The following is a 26,486-nucleotide window of genomic DNA, read 5'->3' as shown; positions in this document are numbered from 1 at the left end:
AAAGTGTGGAATCCCTCATTAGTCACACACTTAATGCGGGTGTAGGCGCCCCACTGTCATGACTGAAAGAGAAAAGGCCAGAAAGTGTGGGCCACACGCAAGAAAGGGTGAGTCACCCTTATATCCTCTCCTCATCCTCCATTCTCTCCTACAGAGGGTTTCCCTCACCGTGCAATACCGAGTCTGCCTGACTTTGTTTGTGAGTTTTAGAGCTATTTTATGTGGGAATTGCAAAAATACTGTAGGATGTCTGCAGCCCTGAGTAGACAGGAAGGCCCCGAAGGAGTTGTACTACATGAGTTTGTTCTGGTGTTTCAGAAATAAACAAATGTCAGTGGAAAAGATGTTGTGAAACAGAAAGAAGTGACATTAAGTCCTCAGTGACTGAAAATGGTCAGGGGAGCTTCAACATTCAAGCTCCTTTGAAAGGTTGCGAAACAGTCTATACAAAGATAGCAAAGCTCTCTTCTATCTCTCCCACTCACCATTTCACCTCCATCAGTCTTACACATACAGTACATGTGGGGTTCTTTTTGTATGTTGCTGCTCTGTTTTAAAGCTGCAGAATAATTCTTTTGTCAGATTATATCTAGTTTTTTCAGGTACCAAGACGGTTACATTGGAAGAGGTTTTAAATGTCAAGATAATTTTGTGTATCAAACTAAACAGAGCTATATTTGCCATTATAAAACTACATCATGATTCAACAAGAGACAAAGTATAGTTCATATTTAAGTATTTTATAAAGTTGTCATGCATGAAGCTGATTTGTTGAAGCTGAGCTGAATGATGACGTTAGTAATACCATGGAAAAACTGATGTACAGTCCCTCATCGCCTACATACATGTATGCAGCAGTAACCGTTTCAATGGTTCTGCTTTCTCATAAATCACTCATTCAAAAACATTTTTGATATAGCTAATGATTACAATAAGACCTGTCCACTTTTAACAGAAGTGCAAATGGGAATCACTTCGATATCTTATTAATTGTAAAAACAGTTTAGATTAAAATTCGAACCTTCTTGTCAGCTATACATTATCTCCTTAAAAACACCATCCAATTTAATTCACTTTTCATATTTAAGCTTTTGGAAAATTGTATTTACTAATGCAGCCCAGACAGTTTTACTGCATGTACAGTATATATACTGTAGTATGACATAGTGCAGCAACAGAAATGAAAAGAGAATCACAACGCAAAGATTATGAAGCATTTACTTTGAATTCTGATAATGTTAGATTAAAAAAAATAGAGTAGAGCAAAATGGATAAATTAATAGAGTTGTTTATGTGATCATCCATGTTTGTTTGGTGGTTTGTTTGTGTGGAAGATATTCTGAATAGTTGTTTCTGCAGGTGTGAGATCTTTTCCGAGGCGTATCTGGAATATTTTATCCTCAACATTCAAAATACGGCATTTAAAAAAAAAAGTTGGTCGCATTCATTGAAATGAAAGTACTCAGTCATGAAAAGACATTTCCACGTCCATGAGTTAGCAGATCCAGATCTGGATCATAACCTGGATCAATGAAAGGAGAATCAGATACACATCTGAAGAGGTACATTTGTATCAAGTAACAGAGAGAGACGTGAGAGACATAACCCTACCAACAACATGGAGTTAAGACAATGGAGATTCAGTCATTTATTATGGATCCTGAAGTTTGCCATGTCAGCCCTTTTCCATATAGAAGTAAAATTTAACTACTGGTAGTCCCAATCAGGACGACGACAACAACGGCTTCTTTCATCCCACTACACACGGAACGAGCATCTCTTCTATTTGTACTCAAATCAAATTCTATTATGCTACGGTTTCCAGGTGGCGATGAGTCTGTGGGGAGACACTGGGTCTATCCTCGCCTGTGGAAGCGTTCACGGCCCATGAGGGATGTAGTCTGCAGCGCTGTGTCGCAACTCGCTCTACAAGTATCACAAGTGTAAAAATGATGCAAAACAAAAAATGTATGCAACACAGTAAATACATTTTATACACTTTAAAAAAAATTCTAAAATTACGTGAATTTTTATAGCAGTTGCGCTGTTTATATTGTTGTATGATCTTGTATGATCTTGTATGACACCTATGCCACCAAAGTTGAGGAGATTGAGAACAAATTTATCACAGGCCTGTCAAAACTGTACAACAGAAGATTTGAAACACTTGCAGCAGCATTCAGACGGTGGGGTCAGAATCTCATGTTTATGACTCCACGGTCTCATAACAATAGATCACTGATGGAATGAGGTGGAACGGGAAATCGGCATCACGCTGACGCAACTGCAGAGACTGCGTGACACAGTCATGTGATATTACCAAGAATTGAAGTAGTTCTAATGGTTCTAATGGCCAAAATGTGTCCAAATAGCTAGTGGCAAAACTCCCACGACTGATGAGAAAACACGTGGACAAATTCACTGTTGTCCTTCCCAGAGAATCAGCGTGTGAACAGTTTAAATATTATCATCTACTTCCTGGTTCACTGTACATTAAATCCTTGCCAGTTTCCACTGCAATTTATCACCACAATTCGCAAAAGATGTGGCATCACCCAAACATCATTATGTTAAAGTTGAAAAGGCAACTACACAAAATACATTATTTCACTTGGTAATTGATTACGTTATTTTAAACTAAATGAAAGTCATGAAAATCTGCCATGACAAATGAAACCTGCTTGGAACTGAAACTTGAGTTTACCTAACAGGAAATCACCTCTTACATGATCTTTCTAAATTGAAGAGAATCGCAGACTGTTTAAAAACAAGTTAAAAATCAGTTTGCATCAGTTTACACCTACAAATGGAGCACAGACTACTGCATGTGGTCTGTGCTCTATGTAAAAGTATCATTGTCCTCTGATCATTTGAGGAAATTATACTGATTTGGATTTTATGGAATAGCTGTGATTGTTGCATTACAACGTTGTCTTCACCGCCACATGGCTTGGGTTTATTTTGTACTTTATGGACTGCAAATAATTCTATTGTGGAAGTGGGATCTAAATTTGGGTCCAGATGTTTTGCCTTCATTCAGGCAGGACCCAAATGGAAAACAAAGGGTGGGCAAGACAAATGTGAAGAAATTTCAGTTTCACTTTGAATGACTGTGTTCATTTGTGTGACACAGACAATGAGACAGAGCTGAGTAATAGCCATGACAAGGGAATCCTATTGTCACGTATGAAAACACCCCCAGGACAACACAGATGTTATATTTTCATAGAGTGAGGAATTCATGGCTTGTTAAGCTCCTACAGAAACACACACACACACACACACACGCACATATACACATACACACTGGGCATAAATATGAATGTTGACATGTTCCTCACAACAACGAGTGGCAGAGAAGAATATATTACTTTCCTTACCTTTACTGCAAATTTTGGTCCATCATGACTTCCTCCAAATGGACCTGGAATACGTTATGTCTTTGCCTACGTTTGTTTTTCTAGTTTGTTTGTTTGCTTGCTTGCTTGCTGTTCCATAATGTACCATGAACTAATTTGAAGGAATTTTGTGTTGGGAGGATCTTGGTCACCTCGGACCAAGATCGTCGGAGTTGGTTAAATGTCAAGGCAGATCCAGATCTTGATAAAAGACCTTTACTAACCCTTCAACAATATTAAAAGTAAAAGAAAACAAAGGCCCACTGATAAATAAATAAGCAAAGTGTCAAGACTGGTGTGCTGTTTGAGGAAGATTAGGATGAATGCAGAAGCTCTGAAAACTACAGGCACATAAAGAGCTTCATAATTCAAATACTGCCAAGCATCAGTAATAAACAGCTGCTGCTTTCTGTTGGTCAATCATTAACTACAAACCTACAATCAAATACTGATTGTTTTTATAACACCTGATTTAACAAACACATTTTTGGTCCAATGCATTTGGTTTAAATGTATTGCTTTTCCGCGTATTGTCTATTTGATGTAAACACTTACAGAATAAATCAGAGCTTCAATTTTTCTGATCCATTATTTAAATTCAAATTAAATTAACCAACAAATCAAAAACTATGATTACTCTACTACCATTTTTATCGTCAATCAGCCTGAAACATTTGCCGAGGCTCTTGTACAAATTCAAAAGAGCACACAAAGCAGTCACAAATAAGACTCGCTGTAAATAGGTATTTTATATTGAATTCTTCTACACTGATTAGTTTTCGCACTACATCTAGTAGCAGTGAATAGAACACAAACTACACATGAGAATGTGTCAATAAAATATTAAGTATTAATATGTAAAACATCTACACTTTAACTTGATTTTCATAAACTTTTCATTGACACACATAATATACCTGAAGTTTTTTTGCTACTGAATGAATTAAGGTTAAAATAATCTTGTTATCAACAATTTAATGTGACACAAAAGGCTGTAGCTCATTTGTAAATCAATATAGAAGTTGGTTTGTTCATTCAGGAAAAATTACTTTCGCTCACACAGTGACCCACATCGCATTAAATTGCGATGCATTATTCAATCAGCTCTTGAGGTAAAATGAGAATATTTCCACTTGACAGATGACAATAAAGTCTCTACGTATATTAATATGAATTATTATATAATTATATTAAACAGGTAGGAGTATTCCTCCACCATTGAAATATTGTATTATCAACTTTTCCAATGAGCTGTTAAATCAACTTCCGTTTTCTGCACAGAATTGTGTTTAATTTACGTTGTTTTTTAACATATCCTATATTTGCTATCCTAAAGTTAAAAAACAACAGATACTGTATATGCGTTGCGGTTAGACCGAAACTCAGTTCATTAAGATTAATAAATTATGAGTTACCAGACAAAGTCTAAATTAGTTTGAATGTTTTAGCTTCTGTTTCTTTACACCATATGCCACTAAAAACCTGTGGACTGTGACATAAAGCACATCCATGAACATATGGTGCAGTGTTTACTCTAAAGTCATTATTGAAAACACTTACACAACTACTACATTATATTATCATAATTGTGCCTCTCCAAGTTAAAAAGGTCATTACGTAATAAGAACATTTTCAGCGTTTACTAAATAATTTATTATTTAGTAAATATAGTCATAATATAGATGCTGAATTTTTAATACAAACTAGTTTAGGAAAGTTGCAAGAGTGTTTTCATTGTTATGAGTCAGTTTGTAGGCCACAGTTACATTGAGCATAAAACGATCTGCTGTATTTATAGTGTGTACAGATTATGTTTAGCTTCTAATGAGCACATTGTTTTTATTATTATGCTTCAAGAGAATAAGGAACTATTCTCTTATATAGGAACTATAGAAATACGTATATTTTGGGTTTTGACAACTTTATTTCTGCTTTAGTTGGGAAGAGCACAATCCAAACCCTTCTGCACTTCAGGACAAAATCCACAAATGGAATCTGAAATGCTTATTTATGTATTATTATTTCTTTGGGGCCAGCGATTAAACAGAGAAAGTCCTTCATTACTGTTTTAACTGATTGATTTCATCTGTGTTTTATCAGCTAAATATCAAAAGCAATTCAGATATTCAAGCTTTTCATATTCTCATAATAGTTTGGGGTCATTTGTATCAGTTAACAAGACAGAAAGCAAATAAAACAGACAGATCAGGCCGAGACAAATCGAGCATAATGTGAAATTAGAAAAACAGCTGTAAAATCGTGGCCTAGAATGACCCCAGATTGGATCAAAACTCCATGAATCCCATCTCAGACTTAATCTCCAGGAGTGTTTGAGAGATTTGTGAGAATTTGTAGAAACATTTTGTGTCTGTGTAGAGAGACACGCTGGTGTCTTGACTTATGCATCGTCCTGCTCTCAGAATATTTCCTAGCAGTTTTTAGCAAGTAGAAAATGAAGTACAGTATATTTAAAAGTACTCACATTTGCCGCTTTCAGTACAGCGATGAGTTCAGCTTTAACATTCGGTGAACTGTGTAGAGACAGTCTACCTCTCTGTTTCTCTCTCTCTCTCTCTCTCTCTCTCTCTCTCTCTCTCTCTCTCACACACACACACACACACACACACACACACACACACACACACACACACACACACACACACACACACACACACACACACACACACACACACACACACACACACAGGAAGTCACCTATACTTCCATCATTCCTATTGTAGTAAACATTCAATTGAGAAGTGAGTCAAGTTTGAATATCTGAAAATCTCCTACTTCTTATAATACAAATTCACACAACAGCGCATGTACATGTCATTGGTGCCATTGCGTTACTGTGTTAAACAGGTGTTTGCTGTGCATTCAAGACATGTAGCGATGCACTGGTGTGAACACCTGCTTTTTCCTGCACCAGTTGTGGGGAATACAGAGCCTCTGCATGCAGGAATGGTTTAAAATATATCAAAAGACACATGGGACAGCTTTAAAGTTTGGATGTTTAGCTTTTTATTCGTTTTATGTTTTGTTTTACAAACTTGAAATAGTCCTTCAGCGCATATGTACACATAACAGCTTTCACTTAATAATGTTGAAGATAATACACAAATATTGTAGCTCTTTATTTTTTTGTACTTTTACAAAGAAAACATACATGTCAGTACAATATTATTTACATTTGAAACTTATGTAAATAAAATACCTCTAAAGGTCTATCTGTAAAATATGTGAGGGAGTGAATAAAATTTAAGATGCTACAAAGGGTCGACATTAATATGCTGTACAAGTATGAAAGCTGGTGACTGTTGCTTTTTCTCTCCTGTAGTGAAGAGCTTATTTGCATTCAGTTCACTGGTTCTATTTGTTGAAAAAGCTCAACGTCCACATGCTTACATTTGGGGCTTTTTAAATTTATTTTATTTTATTATAGCATTCAAAAACAAATTTAAATTCATGGCACATTCACACCGGGGTTCTCTTTCACCCATTCCCTCTCTCTGCCTCTGTTTTTCTCTTTCCCTATCTTTCTGCTTTTCTTTTTTGTCTGTCTCTTTTCTTCAATCAGTCACTCCGCTAGGAGGAGTTGCAGGGGGGGCGCTGATTGCCTCTTCCTCCCGTGTCTTTGCTCCAGTTTCGCAGCAGCTGTCGGACTGTGATAAAGAGAGTAAAGAAAAAGTTTTGACGCTAATAACAACACGATAATGAAGCACTCGGTAAAAGGCACGTTGAAGATCGAGGTCATACAGTTATGAATATTAAAGTGAATAGAGTCCATTAGAAAGCATCTGTAGAGTGACTGAGGATTACAGGGGATAAAGCACTGTTCTTCTAGGTAGAAGGAGGTTAAGAACGTTTACCGGATACACTGGCAGTACCGCCTGGGTGTCAGGGGCTGGTGGCCATTCCTCCTCTTCATCAGCTTTCTCTGAAGCAGAAAGAACAATCTGATCTCATCATATGCAGCATATGAAGCTCCATAACTGTTCATACGGTATCATTTTCTTCACTTACCTTCTTCTTTTTGATCATCTTGTACAAGCAAAAGATGGTGACCATCAGGACAAGCAAAACCACACATGCCACTCCAATTACAACCCACATCCACCAGTTGAGGCCCAGGAGTGGCTCTTCGTCGTGTGAGAGGGTTGTAACACCTGGATGAGTCATGGAAACAGACCAATGGAGAGACTTTCAATCATGAATGAATGATGCATCCAGTGAAGAATCACCACAGGCATTTATGTGATCATACTGGGTTTAGGAGGCAAACAAACAAAAGTGATACGCACAATTGGTGCAGCGCGCATCAGGGATGCCATCTGAGCTTGCAGAAGGGTTCGGTGCAGGTGTTGTTGGAGCTGGCTCTGAAAGCAGCACAAGTCTGTTTTATTTTTGTTATGCTAAAAAAATCAGATGCAAAGAATTTGGTAGGAGCCAGTTCCCTACCTGTAACCTTGACGTCCAGTTTCACATCATATGTCACCCCATAATGGGAGAACATGCAGTTCCACGAGCCTTCATCTGAGCGGGTTACTGGATTTAACTCGGATCCCATGTGTGGATTTCCAAATGGATTCTTCCACTGCACATTGGAACCTATCAGACCGCTGACCTGACATTTGAGTGTGGCTTTACTGCCCAGCAGGAGATCCCCAGTGGGGTTGGCTGAGACTAGCAGAGAGGGATTCAAAAAATATGTCGAGAAAAGGAAAATCAATGCCGAGAAATAACCGGAAACATTGTCCTCTTGGGTGTTTGTTTACCTGTGGCTACAAGAAGTGTATGTTCATGAGATTTGCCTTTTATCTCACATTTGAACATTCCGGCATCACTTTCCTTCACTTGGTTGATCACAAGATTTGTGTTCTCCAGACTTGTCCTAACCGCAATTTCAGTTTTGCCTAAAGCACAAATACACGTCACATAGTTTGTGAAGATAAAGTTTTGAAACTATATACTATAAATTTGCAGCTGTAGCTGTAGAGAATGTCTAACGTCTGTTGGTACCTTTATGAAGAATGCCACTCTGGTAGATTTTAATAATCAGTTTACTTTTATGATACCATGCCAAGTCAGAGTAAATATCGTCTTCCCCACACTCGATGGTGATACTCTGTCCTGGTGATGTCAGGAAGACTTTGGCAGCAGCTGGTAAAACATCCAGCACTAAAGATAGAATCACATTCATGAGCTGCAATTCAAATAAATTACATTAGGACAAACTGACATCATTGCAATATCCTGTTGTTACTTTATATTATACATTTATAAACTGAATGTGATGTTAGAGGTCATATTAAATTAATTTTCAAAGCATCTGGGATGAGCAAAATACAAATGCAGCTTTTTTCCAGTGTAGATTAAAAGAGTGTTCTGCAAGGACAAATTACAGTTATTGACAAGTTATTGACTGTTTATTCTCAAAGATTATTTATTCTACATGTAAGTATCTTTACTCACCAATCCAAAGCCACACAACTGCCTTCATTTTGAATGCTGATAGCTGAAGAGATTAATTAAAAATAGGCATTTCAGTTACTATGATTAAAAGAAAAAAACTAATTCAGTAGTTCATTGCGCGCTTGCAAATTTTTCAAGGTTAGAGATACCGCACTCAGCTTCTGTTTGAGATGAGCAACATATGATCTTTAACCACCAAACTGTGTTTCAACTTCCTTCCTCTCTATTTCATCGAAGAATACATTTATAAATTTGCTTCATAGGTCTTCATAAAAACACTGCTGGGACGCTCCAAGCACGTTTAAAACTTGTGTTAAAAATGTCAAAGTGCTTTGCTGTAGATCTGTTCTGGAGCTGTCGGATGACACATCAGATGTATTCGTTTAATAAACATTTTATTATGTTTCTATTAACAAAATCAAAATTTATCTTACGAAAAGCTGGTTTTAGTTTTCGGTGTTCTCTGCTTTCATAATTTTTTCTCAAAGATGTAGAGAATTAAATGTGGTTAACTCTGATCGAAAAATCACTATTCCATTTTGAAGCCACAAATACCTTGTAGTTATTTTAGAATTACAATCTAAATGTAGATAATACAACTATCAAAATCAACGTTTCTTAAAAAAATCACATTAACGGTATAATTATGTCCTGTTATTGAATAGCTTTAAACTGATATTTAAAAAAATGGTCTTGATGTCGCTGTCAGCACGCTTTCCTTTTTCACAGTGAAGATTTTCCAAAGTCTGATGAAGTTCTTAAAAATTTGTTCTCTGGAGAACTGATATTATACATAAAACAAAAATTAATTTAAAAATTCAGTCAAAGCTCTTACCTTAATTTTGAAGCAGAGTAGACTTTTGTGCTATGACTTAAGTTCAGAAATCTTTCCTCATCCTTTGTGCTGCATTTTTTCAAGACACAAGAGCACAAGGATGTAAAAACTGCAGAAGGCGGAAGAGAAACCTGTAGTTTGGAAGGTAGTAGGTCGATGCAACCCCAGCTTTGAGTCTGCGCCTCATGCCAGCAGCACCTTTCTTGCAATGTAGGCCTGGGATTTTATTGATTCTGCAGTTTCAACGTGAAGCATAAGTCATCCACCACTAGAGAAATTGTATATGAAAACCAACTCATTATAACAGAAAGACAATTCTTTATTTGTCACAGCAGAAGTAACTCGGGATTTATTTGCAAAAACAAAAAGAAACCAAAAAAAAACTAGATCACACCCAGATATCACCCTCACAAGTTTGATTTTTTTCTTTCTTTCTCTCTGAAACAGTCATTTGTGAGTTCTTTGTCTGATTTATATTTTATTAATGCAGATGTTGAACTATCTTCACTTTACCTAAATGTTAACAGAGTTAACACCAGGCTAAAAAGTTGACAATGAACTACAACCATCCAACAAAACAGGGAGGCTGCAAGTAACATATCTGGATGCAGAGGGGCAGTGACTATTACGGCAGTGGAAATTAAGCGTAATTTTTAATACGGGGTGAAGGTTCTGAGCAACAGTTCTGTTGTCTGTGGTTGATTCCATGATGTAGGCTTTCAAACACCATATCTGTACACCTACACCAATTTATTCCACTGTTTATTTATGTAATATGAGATTTTTTATGTACACTTCTAATGCAAAGTGTGCTAAAGCTTGTTTGGTTGAATGTTGTCTGGTGTCTTTGAGATAGGGTCCAAATTTCTCCTCCTTCACTTCTAATGCAATGCTCCTTTGTCTCATTCAGCCACTCTCCGATAGAAGTAGAGGTATCCCATGTCTTTGGGAGGTTTCTCAGAAGCACACACCTTCTGATCATTGAAGATTACCCACCTGTGAAACACAGACATAGCATTTGTAAGTGAATACAATCCCGCCAAAAGTTAAGCTTCCTACAGGGGACTAGTTTTCACTGTGATCACATCAGCAGCTATTATTGTTGAGGTCAAACCAGGAGTTTGGCGCCCCCTGCTGAGGTCTTATAAGATCAGAAACTCCTTTACATTGGAACAGATGTTTAATGAATTAACTGCTGATAAGAAACAAGAAACATTTCATTTATTAAGTTGATCAATGTTTTTCTGTGGCTTTCAAAACACTCTTGCTGTGATCACAGACATACAGCAAGTGTGTCTGATCACATGAACTGATAAACTTCAACTTGTCTCCAGCGCTACACTGACCGTTGTTCATTTCATGTTTCTGCTCATTCAAACTACACACACTCAACACTGGATTTGCTTGGATCAACAACAAAACACCTGACAATCATGTTGATCAGGTGAAAGAGAAAATGGAGTTGAATATGTACGTAAGGGAATTCCTTTCTTAACAGGCAGATTAGATGTGCTATAGATAGACACAATGAGGCTTTTAAAATCTCCCAAAGGAACAGAAGGGCAATAAAAAAATGAAAACACTTACTGTTGATCTTTCTTAATGTGACAGACGTAGTGACCGCACATTGTGCTTGTCCCCATGTGACTGATGAATGCAAACAACTCGTATTCTGGAGAAAAGAAAGAAGCCACAAGAACAATTATTTTATCAAATGATAACCAATGCAAAATTTCACAAGGCAGTAGCATTGCTGATGTTAGCTTATGAACACATTTCTGTAGCTAATATGAGAGAGAGAATTCCGAGGCTCAGATCATGGGACTCACTGCCTGGTCCGTCTCTGACATGAGGTCCAGGTGGAGGATCTCGGCCACTCTCGCTCTCTGCTGCTGAGCGACCGCTTTCAGACACATCCATGGACTCCAGATCAAGGTGAGAGAAAATCCAGTCTACTGCCCGGTCCACAACGTTACTCTGTGACATGAACAGGTAACTGTAATTTTTGAGGGCTTTAAGAAGTAGATCAAGTTAAAAATATGTGATGGCTGATAAATGATGTTGTATTAATATTAGTAACTTTTAACTTGGCAGTTCATTTTTATGACTGCCAAGTAGTATTTCAATTAGTAAAATTGAAATACTACCAAGACTGAGCTTGATTCTAACCGTGGCCCGAAGTGCTCTTGTTGCCTGGTCTCGACTGAAGCCCATAGAGACAATAGTTGCCAAGTGCTCCTCAGAGAGGCTCTCTGTGGGTGTGGTCCCAGGACCAGAGCTGCAGCCTGGTAACACCAAGGGGGCCGAGAAGTCTGCAGCCAGTCAAAAAGAAGAGAACATGTCAGGGGTGGTCATACTCATCCCGGGTTTATCTTAAATTCCCTTCTCCTCTGCACACCTGGATCCTCCATGTGGCCCATAATCCAATTCATGGCTCCATCGATTCCAGTGTTCCCAGCATAGTACACTGCTTTCCTGCAAGCCTCCAATGGGAATCCCATTTCACATAACTGAGAGACGGTGCAGTCATCCAAAACAGGAGCTGTTGTGTGAAAAGTTTTAATTACTTTGATGAAGTTTGTTTGGTTTTATTTTCTTTTGGGAGAGAGGGGGCTTGATTTTGTTTGCAAAAAGTTGACAATTTTCTAAAATATACTAGGTTCTAAAAAGCTTCAAACGACTGATATGCTCCAGAAAAATCACTGTTCAGTTTGTCAAGTTTTAAATTTGAAATGCACCCCAAATCACTTCATATTATGCAAAAGTAAATAAATAAATAAGGCAACGGAAGGACGTGAGAAAACTGATACGGCAGAAAAGAAAGAAAAGGAGGAAACAAGGAATGGACAAATAAGAGTGGCACAGAGAAGGAAGGAGCAGATCGGAAGTGACAGACAGACTAACACAGCAGTGGGGAGTAGAGTGAGTCGTCCTCCTCGTTGCCATGGGAACCCAGGATACCTTTAACCTCCACATCTGGGGTCATGAGTGGGGGCGGGGCCACCTCTGGTAAAAGCTCTTCCCCTGGCTGCTGGCCGGTCGCACGCAGAGCGCTCAAGTCCAGAGTATCAGGAACATCGATGCTCACGTCTGCAGGGATAAACCTTCAAATCACATCTGCTGCATTCCAGATGTTTGTTTTCTACACATTCATTCCTGACATTATTATTAAGGCTGTCGTTCTCAGACAGCTGTGAATTTTACGCACCTAGTTTCTTGGGAACCCAGTCAAGGCCAAAGGTGAACTTCTTTATCTGGATGACCAGATGGTCAGGAAAAGAGGCAAAGCGGGTCGTTCTGACAAATGAGACAAACACTGATATCAATGAATGCAACTTAAAATTTGCTTCATTCATGGCTCTCATTATGTGTGGGCTCTTTTCATACTTGGTGGCAGTAGTCTTAGTCTGCACAGCTGAGCTCCAGAAGTCTGTGAGGATCTCTGGTTCACTGAGTGCTGCCATGCAAGCTGTGAAGGGGATTTGAGCACGGACTGTAGGGGCGGATGGATCACCCTCCTCACGTCGACGCTCTGCCTCCTGAAGCTCTTCTGTTTCAAGTAAATGTGGAAACAAACATTCAAAAAAGTGAGGAACAAAAATACCTCGCTGTAATTTGCCTGTTGTAAGAACTGCTCATTTGATCTACTTCAGAGTCGGTAGGTGAGAACACACATATAGAATTCTCACCAAACCATAGAACGCTAGAATCCCTTTACACCAACATAAACCTCTGTTTTACATATTGTTCTCCAAGATTAGCCTGTACTGTAATTTATAAAAGGATATCAAGCGTCCAACTTCTGTTAATTTCTCATACTCTACTTAGACGTCAGCTATCAGAAAACTGTTGGCATTAAACTGGAACTATTTAATATAATCCACAAACTTTCCTTAATGGAGTCACTGTTATGTGTTTATTCGCAATTTCTCAGCCCTTGCTTGCTACCTGACACATCCTGATGACATACGTTACTAATCTTTAGTTGTCCTACCCCCTGTAAATAACACAGTTTAAACTGCTGATGAACCATGAAGTCGGAGGCTGTATAGGTTGGACATTGTATTGTTTCCCATGAGCCCCTCACCTGTGTTGGTGGCCTGGTCCATCGGCACAGGCAGCTGGATGATGTAATCTACCCGCTGTGTGTACTTGGCTTTCAGTGACTGCTGGCAAACAATCCTTTCCTCGACCAGGAATCTGAAGGCTTCGGATGGGTTGGACCCAGAGCGACAGTTCCTCTAGTGGAGAAAAGCAATAATATAAGGGAAAAGTTGGGAAGTAAAAGAGGTATGGGATGTGGGTGTTGCTTTACCTCCACCATGTTAATGAAGTGCAATAAAAACTCCTGAGCATCCTGTTGTCGATTGGTGGAGAATTCCGGGTGGCCCCTCCCAACAAGAGCTTTGAACATTCGTGGTGCTATGCCGGCTTGATCTCCCTGTAAATATGGGAGTAGTCAATAGTGGGGGTTAATATTAGACAGGTCGCATTCTCAACTATTTTTGAGAGTGAATCCCACATGCAGTTCACATGAATAACTGTTTAACCCAAGTCATTGCTCTTACCCTGGGTTCAGATGCACCATTTTCATCTCCAGGATCTGGTGCTGGCTTGGAATATTCTCCTGACAACAAACCGTACCCAAGTTTGGCCCTGTGATAATGCGCCAGAGAGATGAGGTATGCAAAAGAAAGCATTTAGAAAACTGCCAACTTTTATTTAAGTGTCCTTGATTTTGAGCATTGAATGATGGTTGTCAAAAGGAGAAACAATAACCAGGCATAAGAACAGGACACTCACACTTGAGTTTTGAAGTCTTGGGTGGGGTCACTTGGGGCTTCATCAATGATCTTATCAATGTTAGACACATACCTGGAAAGCATGAAACGGATGACAGCAGTTAAATCATTACATTCCTTACCTTTCAAACAATGCTGGAGTGTAAAATGCATTTCTCATAATAGGCATATTGAAGAATCTAAGAATAAATATTTCACTTCTGCTGCTGCATACATAATCCATTTAATAACTACATTTAACCAAAAACAGAATATAGGATGGGTAATAAGTAAGAGAGGGCACTAACTTGCTCTGGAAGTCTGGAACGGTGAAAAGCACTTGCATGACAGAGTTGAGGTAGCAGCTGTTACCAAGATTCTTCATGCCAGTCAGGCCGGAACCAAACAGGGGCCGTAGGGTGGTCCCAGATTCCTGGATTACCTCCCACTCACCCACACGCTGGTTCACAGCAATCTCCAGCTCTGTCATTGTTCGTTCAGTCTGACATCGGAAAAATAAAATGATGAAAGGGGAAGAAAAACCTTGGATACAGACACATAAAAGACTAGGAGACAGCCATCATATTTCTTAAAGCAGGTTTTTGAGCGGTAACAACAGTAGGTAGATACAATACTAAGTGCTGCACTTTGTCTTCTGCTCCATTCTTGCAAAATCCCTCCACCCCCTGTCTATGCAGCATCATTATGGGTGTGCAGCAATACATTAGAAAAACAGCATTAGAGTGCACAGTGAGAGGTACAAAGATCTAAGGCTTGTTTTCCTGTCTTCACTCTATAGGAGAGAAGATGCAGTTGGCAAATAAATCATTCAAACAGATAAGTAGAAGCAGGTGTGGCAGAAAGTCTCTGAATCCTTGAAAAATGGGTGAATAAAATCATGGGTATGCTAAGAAAGTAAGAGCACCCAAAGAAATGTATTGTCATCAATGTTATAAACTGTGCACACAAGAATTAGCAGCGTGCTAAGCACTGCTGGCAAGAAAAAAATGGGAGAACCAGACAAAAAAGGTGGCCAATTTTTAATATTTGGATCTGCTAAAGCATTAGCTTTAAAAAGTAAGTGGTTGTCTAACTGAAGCTTTGATGAGACCAGCCGTTACTGACAGACTGTCCCCTAACATTAAAAAAACAACAAAAAACAAACAAACAAAATAACCAAATCCATCATCTCTCATTTCAAACAAACCAGGAGACAGAGCATCACTCCAGTACAAGAAGTAAACATACAAGAACTATACAAGAAAGTCTTTTAAAGGGGAATACATAAACCAGTGGACAAATGTCTCCATTTGATAGCCGCACTGGTCAATGACACAAAAATCCCAGCAAATAGCAAATCCCAGCAAAAAGAGCAGCAAACTTGCCTTCTCCATGGTCATCATATTGATGCCAAAGTGGGCCAGATGCTCTGGTAACTTAGAATCCAGTACCATGTCATCCTCATCATAGGAATACACATCTGGAGATATAGAATTTTAGGAGCATTTAGGTCACCGAAGCAGTAAATTAAAATAAAAGCACATACTGTAGGACAGTGAATTGCTTTTGGTCAGGTAACTGTATTAAAACAAATTCTACATCTGTGAACTCAAAATTACCTACCTGCACCATCAGGGGTGATGGTACCAAGTTTGACAGCGAGTGGGTATCCTGTCTCTTGGAAATGGATAAGGGCATGGTTGTTGCCACCAGAGCCATCAAAATACCTGCGACCACATAGCACTTTCCCATCTGTCAGGTTCATCCAAATATTCTCCTGGAGGTCACACACCTCGCACCTCCAGCCACTAGAAAGTTAAAAAAAGACAACAGCATTAACAGAGTGGTGCATGCATTAATTTAATGGCTCCTACGTACTCATTCCATAGTTGGACATTCATATATTGGACTCAATACACTTCCGCAACTTCATGAACTTCTGCTCTATGTAGAGACAGCTATCAGTTGCAGTTTTACAACCTCTTTTTGATTTAAGTAGAATCTTTGCATGAAAAAGAAGCTTTATTATGCTCCCGTCATACAATGCATATCACTATCCCTCTGACTGTCACAAAATACTTTTTTGCCTGGAAGATAATCAAAAAACGTATATTATTTTATGATTTTTTTTTCTTTTTGGAAAAAATAATCCATTTAAATTTTGAAACAGGTTTGTATATTATCAATTAATTGTGACAAATTGCATCTTTACATCTTTTGCCATCTAGAAATTTTACACTTCCATTGGAGCTTCTATTAATGCAAATAAATTTGAATTTGGTGGACCTGGGGCGATAATACCTTTTCCTGGTGGTTCTGCTTTGGTTGAATACAGTAGTCTACATAAAGAAGTAAATGGTGACTTAATATAAAATTGATCTAAAGTCTCACCTGGGAGGGATCTTGACTCCATTGTCAAGCTGTTTAAGGTCAGCGGCATGTTTAGACTCCTGCCTCACTTCTCCATCCCACTGTTGAACTTGTAAAGTGTGAGACACTGAGTCGGCTGCCATAATACCCGCCATTGACAGGGACACCTTGTGGAACAGCAAAAGATATTGAACGAAACAAATTAGTTCTGACAAACAGCTCAATGTACAACTGAGAGCAATAATTTACGCACATGTGTCTGTTTAGTGCAATGTAGATGTGTCCCAATGTGCTAAAATTAATTTAATATATTGTAATAATCCCAGCTGACTGAGGGCGTAAACTCCAGCTCCCCGCCACAGCGGATGAAACGGTTGTCGAAAGAAGGAATGAATATCGTAATAATGTGCTTGTCACAGATTTTTGAAGACTGCAGCAAGCCCCAACTGTCATAAGCACATGCTAATAAGAGCAATCACTATATTACAAAATGTCATAATACTGTACCTGATAATGTAATAGAGTTAATAACTAGTTTCAAAACAAAATTCGAATCCTCACCCTCTCTTTCACAACGTCAGGCATGGTACCAAGGTCCTCTGATGTCACTTCTTGTCTATCAGGTAAAACAACCACCTTTACATCCTCCTCATACTGCTCTTGTTCCACATCAAAACCTCCTTCAATTCCTGAACAGACCATAAAAACGAGGGGAGGTGGACACACATCATCGTCAAAGGAAAGTCCTGTATTATCTGTGTTAGTATTGACTCACGCTCTGACCTATTGCCAATCTGGTGGGCTTCTTCTTGGGTGGATGTCCGGATCCAGAGTTGTTATCATCTTCCTTCTGTAGGAACATAACATAACATAACATCAGGTTGTGAGACTGCAGTGGTTCACTTGACCAGTAATTGAAATGACGTAGACGGTGTCCAAAATAAGAGAGACATGTGTCAACTGTCACTGGGAAAAGAAATCAGAATGGAAAAGAAAAACTGTCCACCTTGGCCTTCCGTGTACGAGTGATATGTAAATAAGCCCTCTGGCCAGTCCGAGCGTGGTGCCTTTCCACATAGTGACTCCCAAAGCCCAGGAAAGTGTTCATGCACACGTAGAGACCTCCGTCGCTCTCCTGTAGAGAAGACACAAGATGCTGCTGTCTGTTCATTCCACTCTTTGTCTTGGCAAAACAAGTTTAGAGGTTTTATTTGAGGCAACTAGCTTCCCAGCAAACCTGCTAAACACATGTTATTCAATTCTACACTAATCAAATGATGTCAGTCCACTTCAACGTCACGATTAAAACATTTTCTAATTTTGTTAAAATATAGCCATACAGTCGTATCACATTTATGAGTGAACATTATTAAGTTTTCTTGCTAGCTGATATGACAGCAAACACAATTACAGTACACTGGTACAGCTAGCATAAAAAAAAAAAAGCTCGAGTAGCTAAGTTTCCATTACAGTGCATTATTAGCTTAGCTTGCCGCTAGCTCACTAGTAAGTTTAAGCAGGAAAATCAAGCACGTCAAAGAATCGGAGTGGGACTGTACTGATAGAATATTAAACGTGACGATAACAAGAGGGTGGATGATCATCAGAAGCAAAGGAGCACAGTTTGTTGTCTGGCGTTTTGTTTTGTAAAGGGGGAGAGATAGCTCACCGGCGAGGAAAATGACAAGGCGCATTCGTCTTTGTGGACACGGTCTCCGGGTTTCGGAACCCGAATTGTGGACAAAACCGACATCAAAACCTCACCAACGTCCGCCATGTCCGGCTTGCGAGATTCCGCCTTTCACTGGGACACTTTGCTCCTCTTGAGTTTGAATCCGAAGCCTCCTGGGTTAACGGCTCGGAAGTGTGTCCGTTGTCTAGCCTGTCTTCTGCTGTGTGTATTTGGGTGAATGAATCATGAGCTGTTCGCTGATGTTGAGGGAAGGCCGTTCGACTGCGGCTCGTTACCGTAATACACAGAATGTCGCCACCTGTCGCGATTGTAAAAAGCAGGATTTTGAACCAGAAATTTTTTTTTTTTGCCAATTGGTTCGTACCGAACAGACACAATATCAGAACGTTTCCGGTTTCACGTTCCACCCAAGAATTGTCGTTCCTGAACCGGTTACAACAAAGAATAGTTCCGGGGCCGGTCAATAAGGTTCCCTGTAAATATAAATAGGTAACTTCAAAGTTTCAAATCTTCAAAGTCCGGGAAGCTCTGCTCTGAAATTGGCTGCAGCCAAGGAGTTAATGTCTAAATCAAACATTTTTTTTCAGATTGACAAACTGCAGCGTTTACCTCTTAGTCAATTCAATTCAAAAAACTTTATTAGTCCCCAAGGGGCAATTGAAAGCACATAAAGCAGGATTGGTGTAAATGTGCAAATATATAGTGTAAACATAAAACAATAAACATAAATAATAATTAAATAAAATAAAACAGGAATATAAATAAAATGTTTATGTTACATAACAATTCAAAACCTAGTTAGTTCAAAACCTAGTTAGTTTAGAACCTAATTTGTTCTAAACCTAGTGGGTTAGTTCAAACCCTAGTTAGTTTAAAACCTAGTCAGTTCAAAACTAGTTAGTTTAGAGTTTAGTTTGATTTAAACATAGTGGATGATGTGGTTCTTTCCGCTCTCATCACGCATTGAGAAGCATGAGGTCAAATAATTTTTCAAGAATAAAAAAAGTTAGTTACCGGTTACTGTACTGTTATTTTGAAAAAACGTTTCTGTTCCAGAACACCAAAAAATGTTAAGTTTTTGGTTATGTTTTCATTCCATGAACCAATTCAAAGCTCTGAAAAAAAGCAATAACATTCATGGTGTTTTTTCCCCCCAAATCTAAATCCCTCTAAATTGATTCTTTGGTCTATATTTCGGAATCAATAAATCAATTAAAGTCAAATTTTTACATAGTAGTTTAGAAGTTTATGAGACAATGAATAATAATTGTTTTCCGTCCTAGTATTTGTACATTTACGGTAATATCCATGAACACAACATTAACGAATTTCCTCTCACGGTTCAGCTGCAGAACTACAGACTCGGACAAATCCATCGGCCAGTTCAGTCCTCTCACTTACCCCTACCTCAATTCAATAAAAAATAAAATAAAAAAAAGAACCAGTCAGATAGGACATTTTATTTCAACACCCATGTATCCTAAATCGAGACCAAACTTTCTTCCTTAAGGATTTCCATAGTCCCTCCTCTTCTTCCAACTCCGTCTCTCCTCCACAGTTTGCGTCTCCAGCCATGGCGTTGCCCTCAGACCGTCTCACTGTATACGTGGCGTTTCACTTTGTTATGGCAGCAATATTTAGTTTTGCTTTTGCAGATCCGAGAAGTGACAGCCATAAAGTGTCGTCACTTCTGCAGCCGTATGATTTTTTGTACTACAGTGGAGTACGGGCATATTTTGGCAAGGAATGGGGGAAGGCTGCGGAGCTGCTGGAGAAATCCATCGCAGCCAGAGAATCACTGTTAAGAATCCGCAGAGAGTGTCATGATGAGTGTGTGGCAGCAGGGAAAGAGACATACCATAAACTGGGTAAGTCATTTATCAAACGTTGTGTATTTTTCATTAAAGCAACTATAAAGTGCGAACTCCCAAACAACCCTTCTTATGTATGTCTTGTGTCATGTGTACTTTTGACACCTTATTTTATAATCTGAACATTAGAACAAGTCATCCGACTCCTTTGAAAAGGTAAAAAATTACAGTAATTCTGTGTAACATGGTAACATGGTTCATTTTAGTCTTTGTAGTCATTGTAATCATGACACATCAGAATTTTGCATGGAACTTTTGCAGTATCAACACCAATTCAGTGATCCATCAGCTTTAAAGTCATGTCAAACACATAATGTCTACATAAAAACCCATGTTAGCTTAACATTGGTGTTAATCAGTGTGCATCAAACATAATGAAATAATTAATAAATAATAAATATATAATTACCTTTGCAATTTAATGGAATCAGGCCCAGCAAACAAACAGATCTAAAGCAAAGATGGCAAAGACTGGTTACGAATGCGGAATTGTTCATCAGTCATCAATGCACAGCATGCACATTTAAAACAAGTGTCATATTTATTCCAAATGTTGATGATGCCTAAAAAACCTATACTGTAATCATTTGAACATTATTATCATTTGCATGAATAACAGAAGTTCTATAGTTTCCAACAATGATGCTATTTCCATTTTGTTAGACTCTGAAAATGGGAATCTGTGGGACCTTTGGGCCTTGGATTGGATACAGCAGAAGGCTGAGTGTTTGAAGTTCTGTATGGGACGCTCTGTCACACATCTAGGACAACTCCCTGTTTCTACCGACATTGAGTATGAATTCAACAGTCGCAACCCTTACAACTTTTTGCAAGTCACATACTACAAGGTAAGCTTCTATTCAGGTACCCAGGAAGGTCAAAAACATAATGATTTCTCATTTCCCACCACTGCCACCTTATTCCATTCCTCCTTAGTCAAGTTGTAATGGTCATGTGCCAATTGTAACCCTTCTCAGAGGTGGAAAGGGGTCAGGATGGGCACCTTAACCAGTTTGTGGCTATGCAGCCTTATAAGCAAAAAGCTGTGCCACCTATAAGATTATTGCTGATGAATGTGGATATACTGTATCTTCCATTAATTCTCTGTTCCTGCTTATCAGTTACAAAAGTTGCAGAAAGCAGCATCAGCAGCTCATACCTACTTTGTGGCCAACCCCAATCACTTGGAGATGAGGAACAACATTGAGAAGTACAGACGGATGAAGGGAGTGAGAGAGGATGCTTTCCAGGACAGAGAGGATGAGCATGAGAAACACTGGGTATTTCATTCTTTCCTATTCACATTCCAAATAATGAGAAAGAGAGGACAGTGTTACATTTATATTTTTAGTTATCTTTTTCCTGTTTAAAAAAAGTTAAATATTTCAATTTTATATTTATTTTTTCCCTCTCCCCCTCCTTAAAACCCAGGTCCTGTATGATTCTGCTCTTCAGCATGAAGCCTCCTCTGACTGGTTGAAGGCAGTTGAGAAGTGGAAAGCGTGTGTGAATGAAACCATGAGGCAGATAGAGGAGTGCAGGGTGCAATGTGAAGTTGCCTCTCAACCTCTGCCTGAGGACAGGGGAGAAGAAAGTGTTGATGGTGTATTTGAGAAGGCTGCAGGTAAAAACTAGATTGTCACTTGATTTCTCTGCTTTAAACTTAAATGAAAAAGAACAAAAATAACCAAATTTGAATAGTTATCTGTTAATGACCCAATCTAATTTTTTGTCTAGCTCTTTCCTTGTCCCTCCTTGCATGCCGACAGTCCTGTGTGACTCAGGTGGCCACAAGACCTGGAAGGATCTCTGCACAGGAGGACTTCCTGCCCTTACAGCTAGAACATCTGCATATTGCACAGTTTAAAGGTCAGCGTTAAGAGGTTAAATTTCAGGTTACAATTCAGCATACGGGTTTCTTCCTCTAAAAATTTTTCATGTCATGCATTCAAATTTAAGTGCCAGTTGACCTTATAGTTGACCTTATTTTGTGGTCCCTCTTCCCCACAGGTGGTGATGTTCGTGGAGCAGTGCAGACACTTCGCTCCCTTCTCCTGTTTTACCCTTCTGACAAAGATTCCTTAGATAATCTGCAGTTCTATTCTGAAACACTGGGGGGAGATACAGAGTCACAGAGCACTCAGCCTGCACAGGTACTATTTAATTATATTGCATTAAAATCACCACTATGGTTATAATAATTTATCATGCTTTCAGATTTAATTTATAGCAGTAAAGAAAATCAAGTCGCTGTCTCGACATGCTAGACTTCCGATTTTTTTAGTCATGCTGATGACATATTTCTGTGTATTTGTCATGCAGGAAATTGTCACATATATCAGCCGCTCTTTGCAGGAGAAAAAGTTGTTATATTTTGGTATGGAGAACCTTGACTTCAGTTTCGTTGACCCTGTAAGTAGTGACACTAGAGATACGTGACACAAACACAATTTTATATCCCAAGTAATTCTCTGCCAAGTTCTGTCATAGTCATCATATGATGTAGCCCAAACTGAGCCAAATATGCACATACACAAAACTGCATACACACATTCAAGCAGGCCTTTCCTTTTAGGATCTATGGACCCCAGAAGAAGTTGTACCAGAATCGCTAAAGAATACTTGGAGGTGAGAAAGTCTGAAGGAAATATATTTTTTGCAATGAGCATTTGTCAAACTTCATGTGCCTTCAGCACAGTTTTTTTGCATTTAACTTTCAGAGCTGAAAAGGAGAAAATGAATGACAGAATGCAAGCCGGAGATGAGCAGGAGGAAGTGGATGACAGTGGATTTTTTGCAGGTGATTCCATCGTCTTGTTTTCATCTCTGGTGGTTAAGAATTTACCAACTCACATCTCATTTCTTGTCGTTTTTCATCGTCTCTCTCATCTTTTCTTGTTTGTCCTCTCTTCAGGTGGATCAGTCCCACAGGTGGGTGTAACCATCACCATGGATAATGAAATCTTAAATGGGACCAACCGTGTAGTACTCGATGGGGTCATGACTGAGAAGGAGTGTGAAAGAATACTGCATCTGGCAGCGGTATGTTCAGATTGTTTAGAGAGTCAGGACAGATGTAGCAACACTCTCACCTGCAGTTTCCTTTAATCTCTGATAGGCTGCAGCATCTGTCGGAGATGGTTACCGGGGACGACGGTCACCACACACACCTCATGAAACATTTGAGGGCCTGACGGTTCTCAAGGCTCTGAAGGTAGGCAACCAGGAGGTATTGGTGAAATGTTTTAAACGCCCAATGTATTATATCAACCTGATATAAATCCTGTGCTTGAACATGTTTTATGAAGTGCATTATTTAACATGACTTTATCGTTTGCAGTTGGCTCAGGATGGCCTGGTGAACCAAACAGATTCCAGGCTTCTACATGAGCTGGGTGAGAGAGTAAGAGTCCTGCTGCACTCCTACTTCAGGAGCCCCTCAGGACTCTTCATCACTTTCACACACCTGGTCTGTCGCACCGCCGTTGCAGGTAATCCCAAATTATCTCAGCCTCTGTTGTTTGAGATCACTATTATTTTCTAGAAGGGATGAGCATGTGGAACTACAACAGCAACCTAGTCTGACTTTTACCTGTCAATTTATATCTGTCGTTTGGGGAAGTGAAAGAGTTCCTTTGATTTTCTGTGCTGAGGTGACCAGGAGGGCAGAGTGGACCTCTCTCACCCTGTCCATGTTGACAACTGTCTCCTGGAGCCTGACACAAAGCAGTGCTGGAGAGAACCTCCAGCATTCATACACAGAGACCTCAGGTACTCAAAAGTAATCTGATGAGGAAGCAGGCGCAGCAAGCAAAAAGACAAATTGTATTAGTAATGCTGTGTAAAACTGTGCCAATGTAGTAGGAACTCAATATCCCCAAATTAATTTGTTTGCCTTCACAGTAGAATTATTGAGTTATTAAGTAAAAGGTTAACCAGCAGAAACATAATGAATCTTTTTACAGCTGAGTGTTTTCCCTCACAGTGCCATCCTCTACCTGAATGACAACTTTGATGGAGGAGAATTGTTCTTCACAACCAGAGATGCCAAGACAGTAACAGTAAGTCAATTTTCAATATAAGGCCACTCCCTTTTGGGAGGAATAAAACCTGTTTTTTCCTTCCCTTTCCGCGCCTCAAGGCCAGAGTAAAACCAAGCTGTGGTCGACTGGTGGGCTTCTCCTCAGGTCCAGTCAACCCACATGGTGTTACGGCGGTGACCAGCGGCCGGCGGTGCGCGCTGGCCCTCTGGTTCTCAAAGGAGAAGCTCTACAGGGACATGGTGAGCTTGATTACATCACACAATATTGTCATATACATGTGGATGTTGGGACTCCCATGTTCCATAAAATGTCCGAATTATAATATAATAATAATTTGAATCTATTGTTATCAAATCCCTGGAAATAATATTTTTCCATTAATTGCTATGATTTTTCTTCTCTCCCTCAGGAACGAGAGGAGGCAGAGGCCATATGGGCTGCAGATGGACACAAAGTGGTGAACAACGATGAAAAGGAAGAAGGAAAAGTCACCCGGAATGCTCGGATCCAGGCTCCAAAGGAGACAAGTAGAGGGAGGGTGGTTGGAGGCAGAGATGAGTTGTGAAAGACACAACAAAACCCGACAGACTGAAACACCCAGACTGGAATACGTCATCTGACTCCACTCCAGTGTCCCAGTCAATCATCACACCAACAACAGACACTTTAGTTTTTAACCCCAAATTCACTTTTCACCTACTGCATTGTTTTGTAAATTTGAATGTATTTTTTTTGTAAAGCTGAATGCATGTTTGCAGACACTGTTTATACTGTATGTGATGAAGACATGTGAGATAACGCTGCTCTTTAATCATCCTAATTTCCATCTGAACTGTTTAAAAGCTGCAGTAATGATTGATTTCACTCCCTTTTGAAATTAAGATGGAATAAAAGAAATCAATGTGCGTCTTTAATATACAGAGCTGCAAAAACGTTTTATCTTAAAACATATCTTAATGTAGAATGAAGACAGGATGAGTAAACTGGTAACATGGAAGCTTTGTGATATGATTTGCCCCAGTTAAAACTAAATCCCCAAAACTGCATCATTAATGGTTGCAGCTAAAGTCGATATGCTCAGGCCTGTTCAACAATTTCACCAGAATTACATAAAATGGAAAGAAACTCTGGAAGACATGAGGATGAAGTTGATAGGAGTCAGTCTTGGCAGTGTTGCAAAGCTATTTCTAAGGTTGTGGGACTCCACAGATCCGCAGTGAGAAACATTATGTGCAGCTTGAGGAGACTTGGAACAATAGTGAACCTTGCCAGAAGTGGACAACCTTCCTGGAGTGTGATGAACACTCATTGAAGAAGACAAGAGAGCCAAGTAAAACATCTGAGGAGCTGGAATGCTCTCACCTTGATTAATGTCAGTGTTCATGGCTCCACATGAAAGTAACCAGGCATAAAAAAAAACAGTATCCATGGAAGAGTATTCCACAAAAAACATACCTGCGGTCAGGTATTGAGGTCTCAGCATAATGCTTTGAGGTCAACTCAGCTACTTCATGGTCAGGATAATTCACCATAATTAACAGAAACCTGAACTCTGCTCCCTGCTACGGAAGTTCTGAAGGAGAATATCGGGTCACGGGTTTGTCAATTGATGCTTAAGCACAACTGGGACATCCAGAAAGATAATCTCAAGCATTAAGTACATCACTTCACCTGTGAAAGTGAGTGGCCTAGTCAAATCCTGGACTTCAGCCTCATTTAGATACCATAATACAATTTCCTCCAGAATTAATAAAGTATCTATCTATCTATCTATCTATCTATCTATCTATCTATCTATCTATCTATCTATCTATCTATCTATCTATCTATCTATCTATCTATCTATCTATCTATCTATCTATCTATCTATCTATCTATCTATCTATCTATCTATCTATCTATCTATCTATCTATCTATCTATCTATCTATCTATCTATCTATCTATCTATCTATCTATCTATCTATCTATCTATAGCAGGACCTGATGATCGTACAGTTAAAACTGCCAGAGTGGCTGCA

General features: G+C 39.1%; 3 protein-coding genes across 3 annotated transcripts; 1 reads left to right on the top strand and 2 right to left on the bottom strand.

Moving 5' to 3' along the window:
• Positions 1-6,424: 6,424 nt before the first annotated feature.
• On the bottom strand, positions 6,425-9,866 carry LOC137601824 (T-cell surface glycoprotein CD4-like). Its single transcript, XM_068324252.1, has 9 exons — positions 9,709-9,866; positions 8,874-8,916; positions 8,421-8,579; positions 8,177-8,314; positions 7,860-8,084; positions 7,703-7,777; positions 7,425-7,567; positions 7,271-7,338; positions 6,425-7,063 (listed from the first exon to the last, which is right to left on the bottom strand). The coding sequence occupies exons 2-9, from the start codon at positions 8,899-8,901 to the stop codon at positions 6,979-6,981; spliced, it is 921 nt and encodes a 306-aa protein (XP_068180353.1). The 5' UTR covers positions 8,902-8,916; positions 9,709-9,866; the 3' UTR covers positions 6,425-6,978.
• A 174-nt stretch (positions 9,867-10,040) lies between these two features.
• Positions 10,041-18,922, bottom strand: usp5 (ubiquitin specific peptidase 5 (isopeptidase T)). The gene is made up of 20 exons (XM_068324251.1): positions 18,529-18,922; positions 17,866-17,994; positions 17,643-17,709; positions 17,421-17,548; positions 16,881-17,026; positions 16,113-16,297; positions 15,875-15,969; positions 14,798-14,991; positions 14,512-14,583; positions 14,277-14,364; positions 14,024-14,149; positions 13,796-13,949; positions 13,096-13,258; positions 12,917-13,005; positions 12,670-12,798; positions 12,107-12,250; positions 11,878-12,020; positions 11,538-11,685; positions 11,296-11,380; positions 10,041-10,704 (listed from the first exon to the last, which is right to left on the bottom strand). Exons 1-20 carry the CDS (start codon positions 18,634-18,636, stop codon positions 10,611-10,613), a joined length of 2,487 nt encoding a protein of 828 aa, XP_068180352.1. The 5' UTR covers positions 18,637-18,922; the 3' UTR covers positions 10,041-10,610.
• Positions 18,923-20,097: 1,175 nt separating this feature from the next.
• p3h3 (prolyl 3-hydroxylase 3) lies at positions 20,098-25,386 on the top strand. The gene is made up of 16 exons (XM_068323839.1): positions 20,098-20,420; positions 21,087-21,271; positions 21,545-21,703; positions 21,855-22,047; positions 22,161-22,292; positions 22,434-22,576; positions 22,746-22,835; positions 22,999-23,051; positions 23,144-23,223; positions 23,338-23,465; positions 23,542-23,637; positions 23,764-23,914; positions 24,077-24,194; positions 24,409-24,484; positions 24,565-24,705; positions 24,876-25,386. The coding sequence occupies exons 1-16, from the start codon at positions 20,126-20,128 to the stop codon at positions 25,029-25,031; spliced, it is 2,196 nt and encodes a 731-aa protein (XP_068179940.1). The 5' UTR covers positions 20,098-20,125; the 3' UTR covers positions 25,032-25,386.
• The last annotated feature ends 1,100 nt before the right edge of the window (positions 25,387-26,486 follow it).

The sequence above is a fragment of the Antennarius striatus genome, chromosome 9, assembly GCF_040054535.1.
Source record: "Antennarius striatus isolate MH-2024 chromosome 9, ASM4005453v1, whole genome shotgun sequence".
Lineage (NCBI taxonomy): Eukaryota > Metazoa > Chordata > Actinopteri > Lophiiformes > Antennariidae > Antennarius > Antennarius striatus.
The sequence above is the reverse complement of the archived record's forward strand: the minus strand, read 5'-3'. Positions and strand labels throughout refer to the sequence as shown.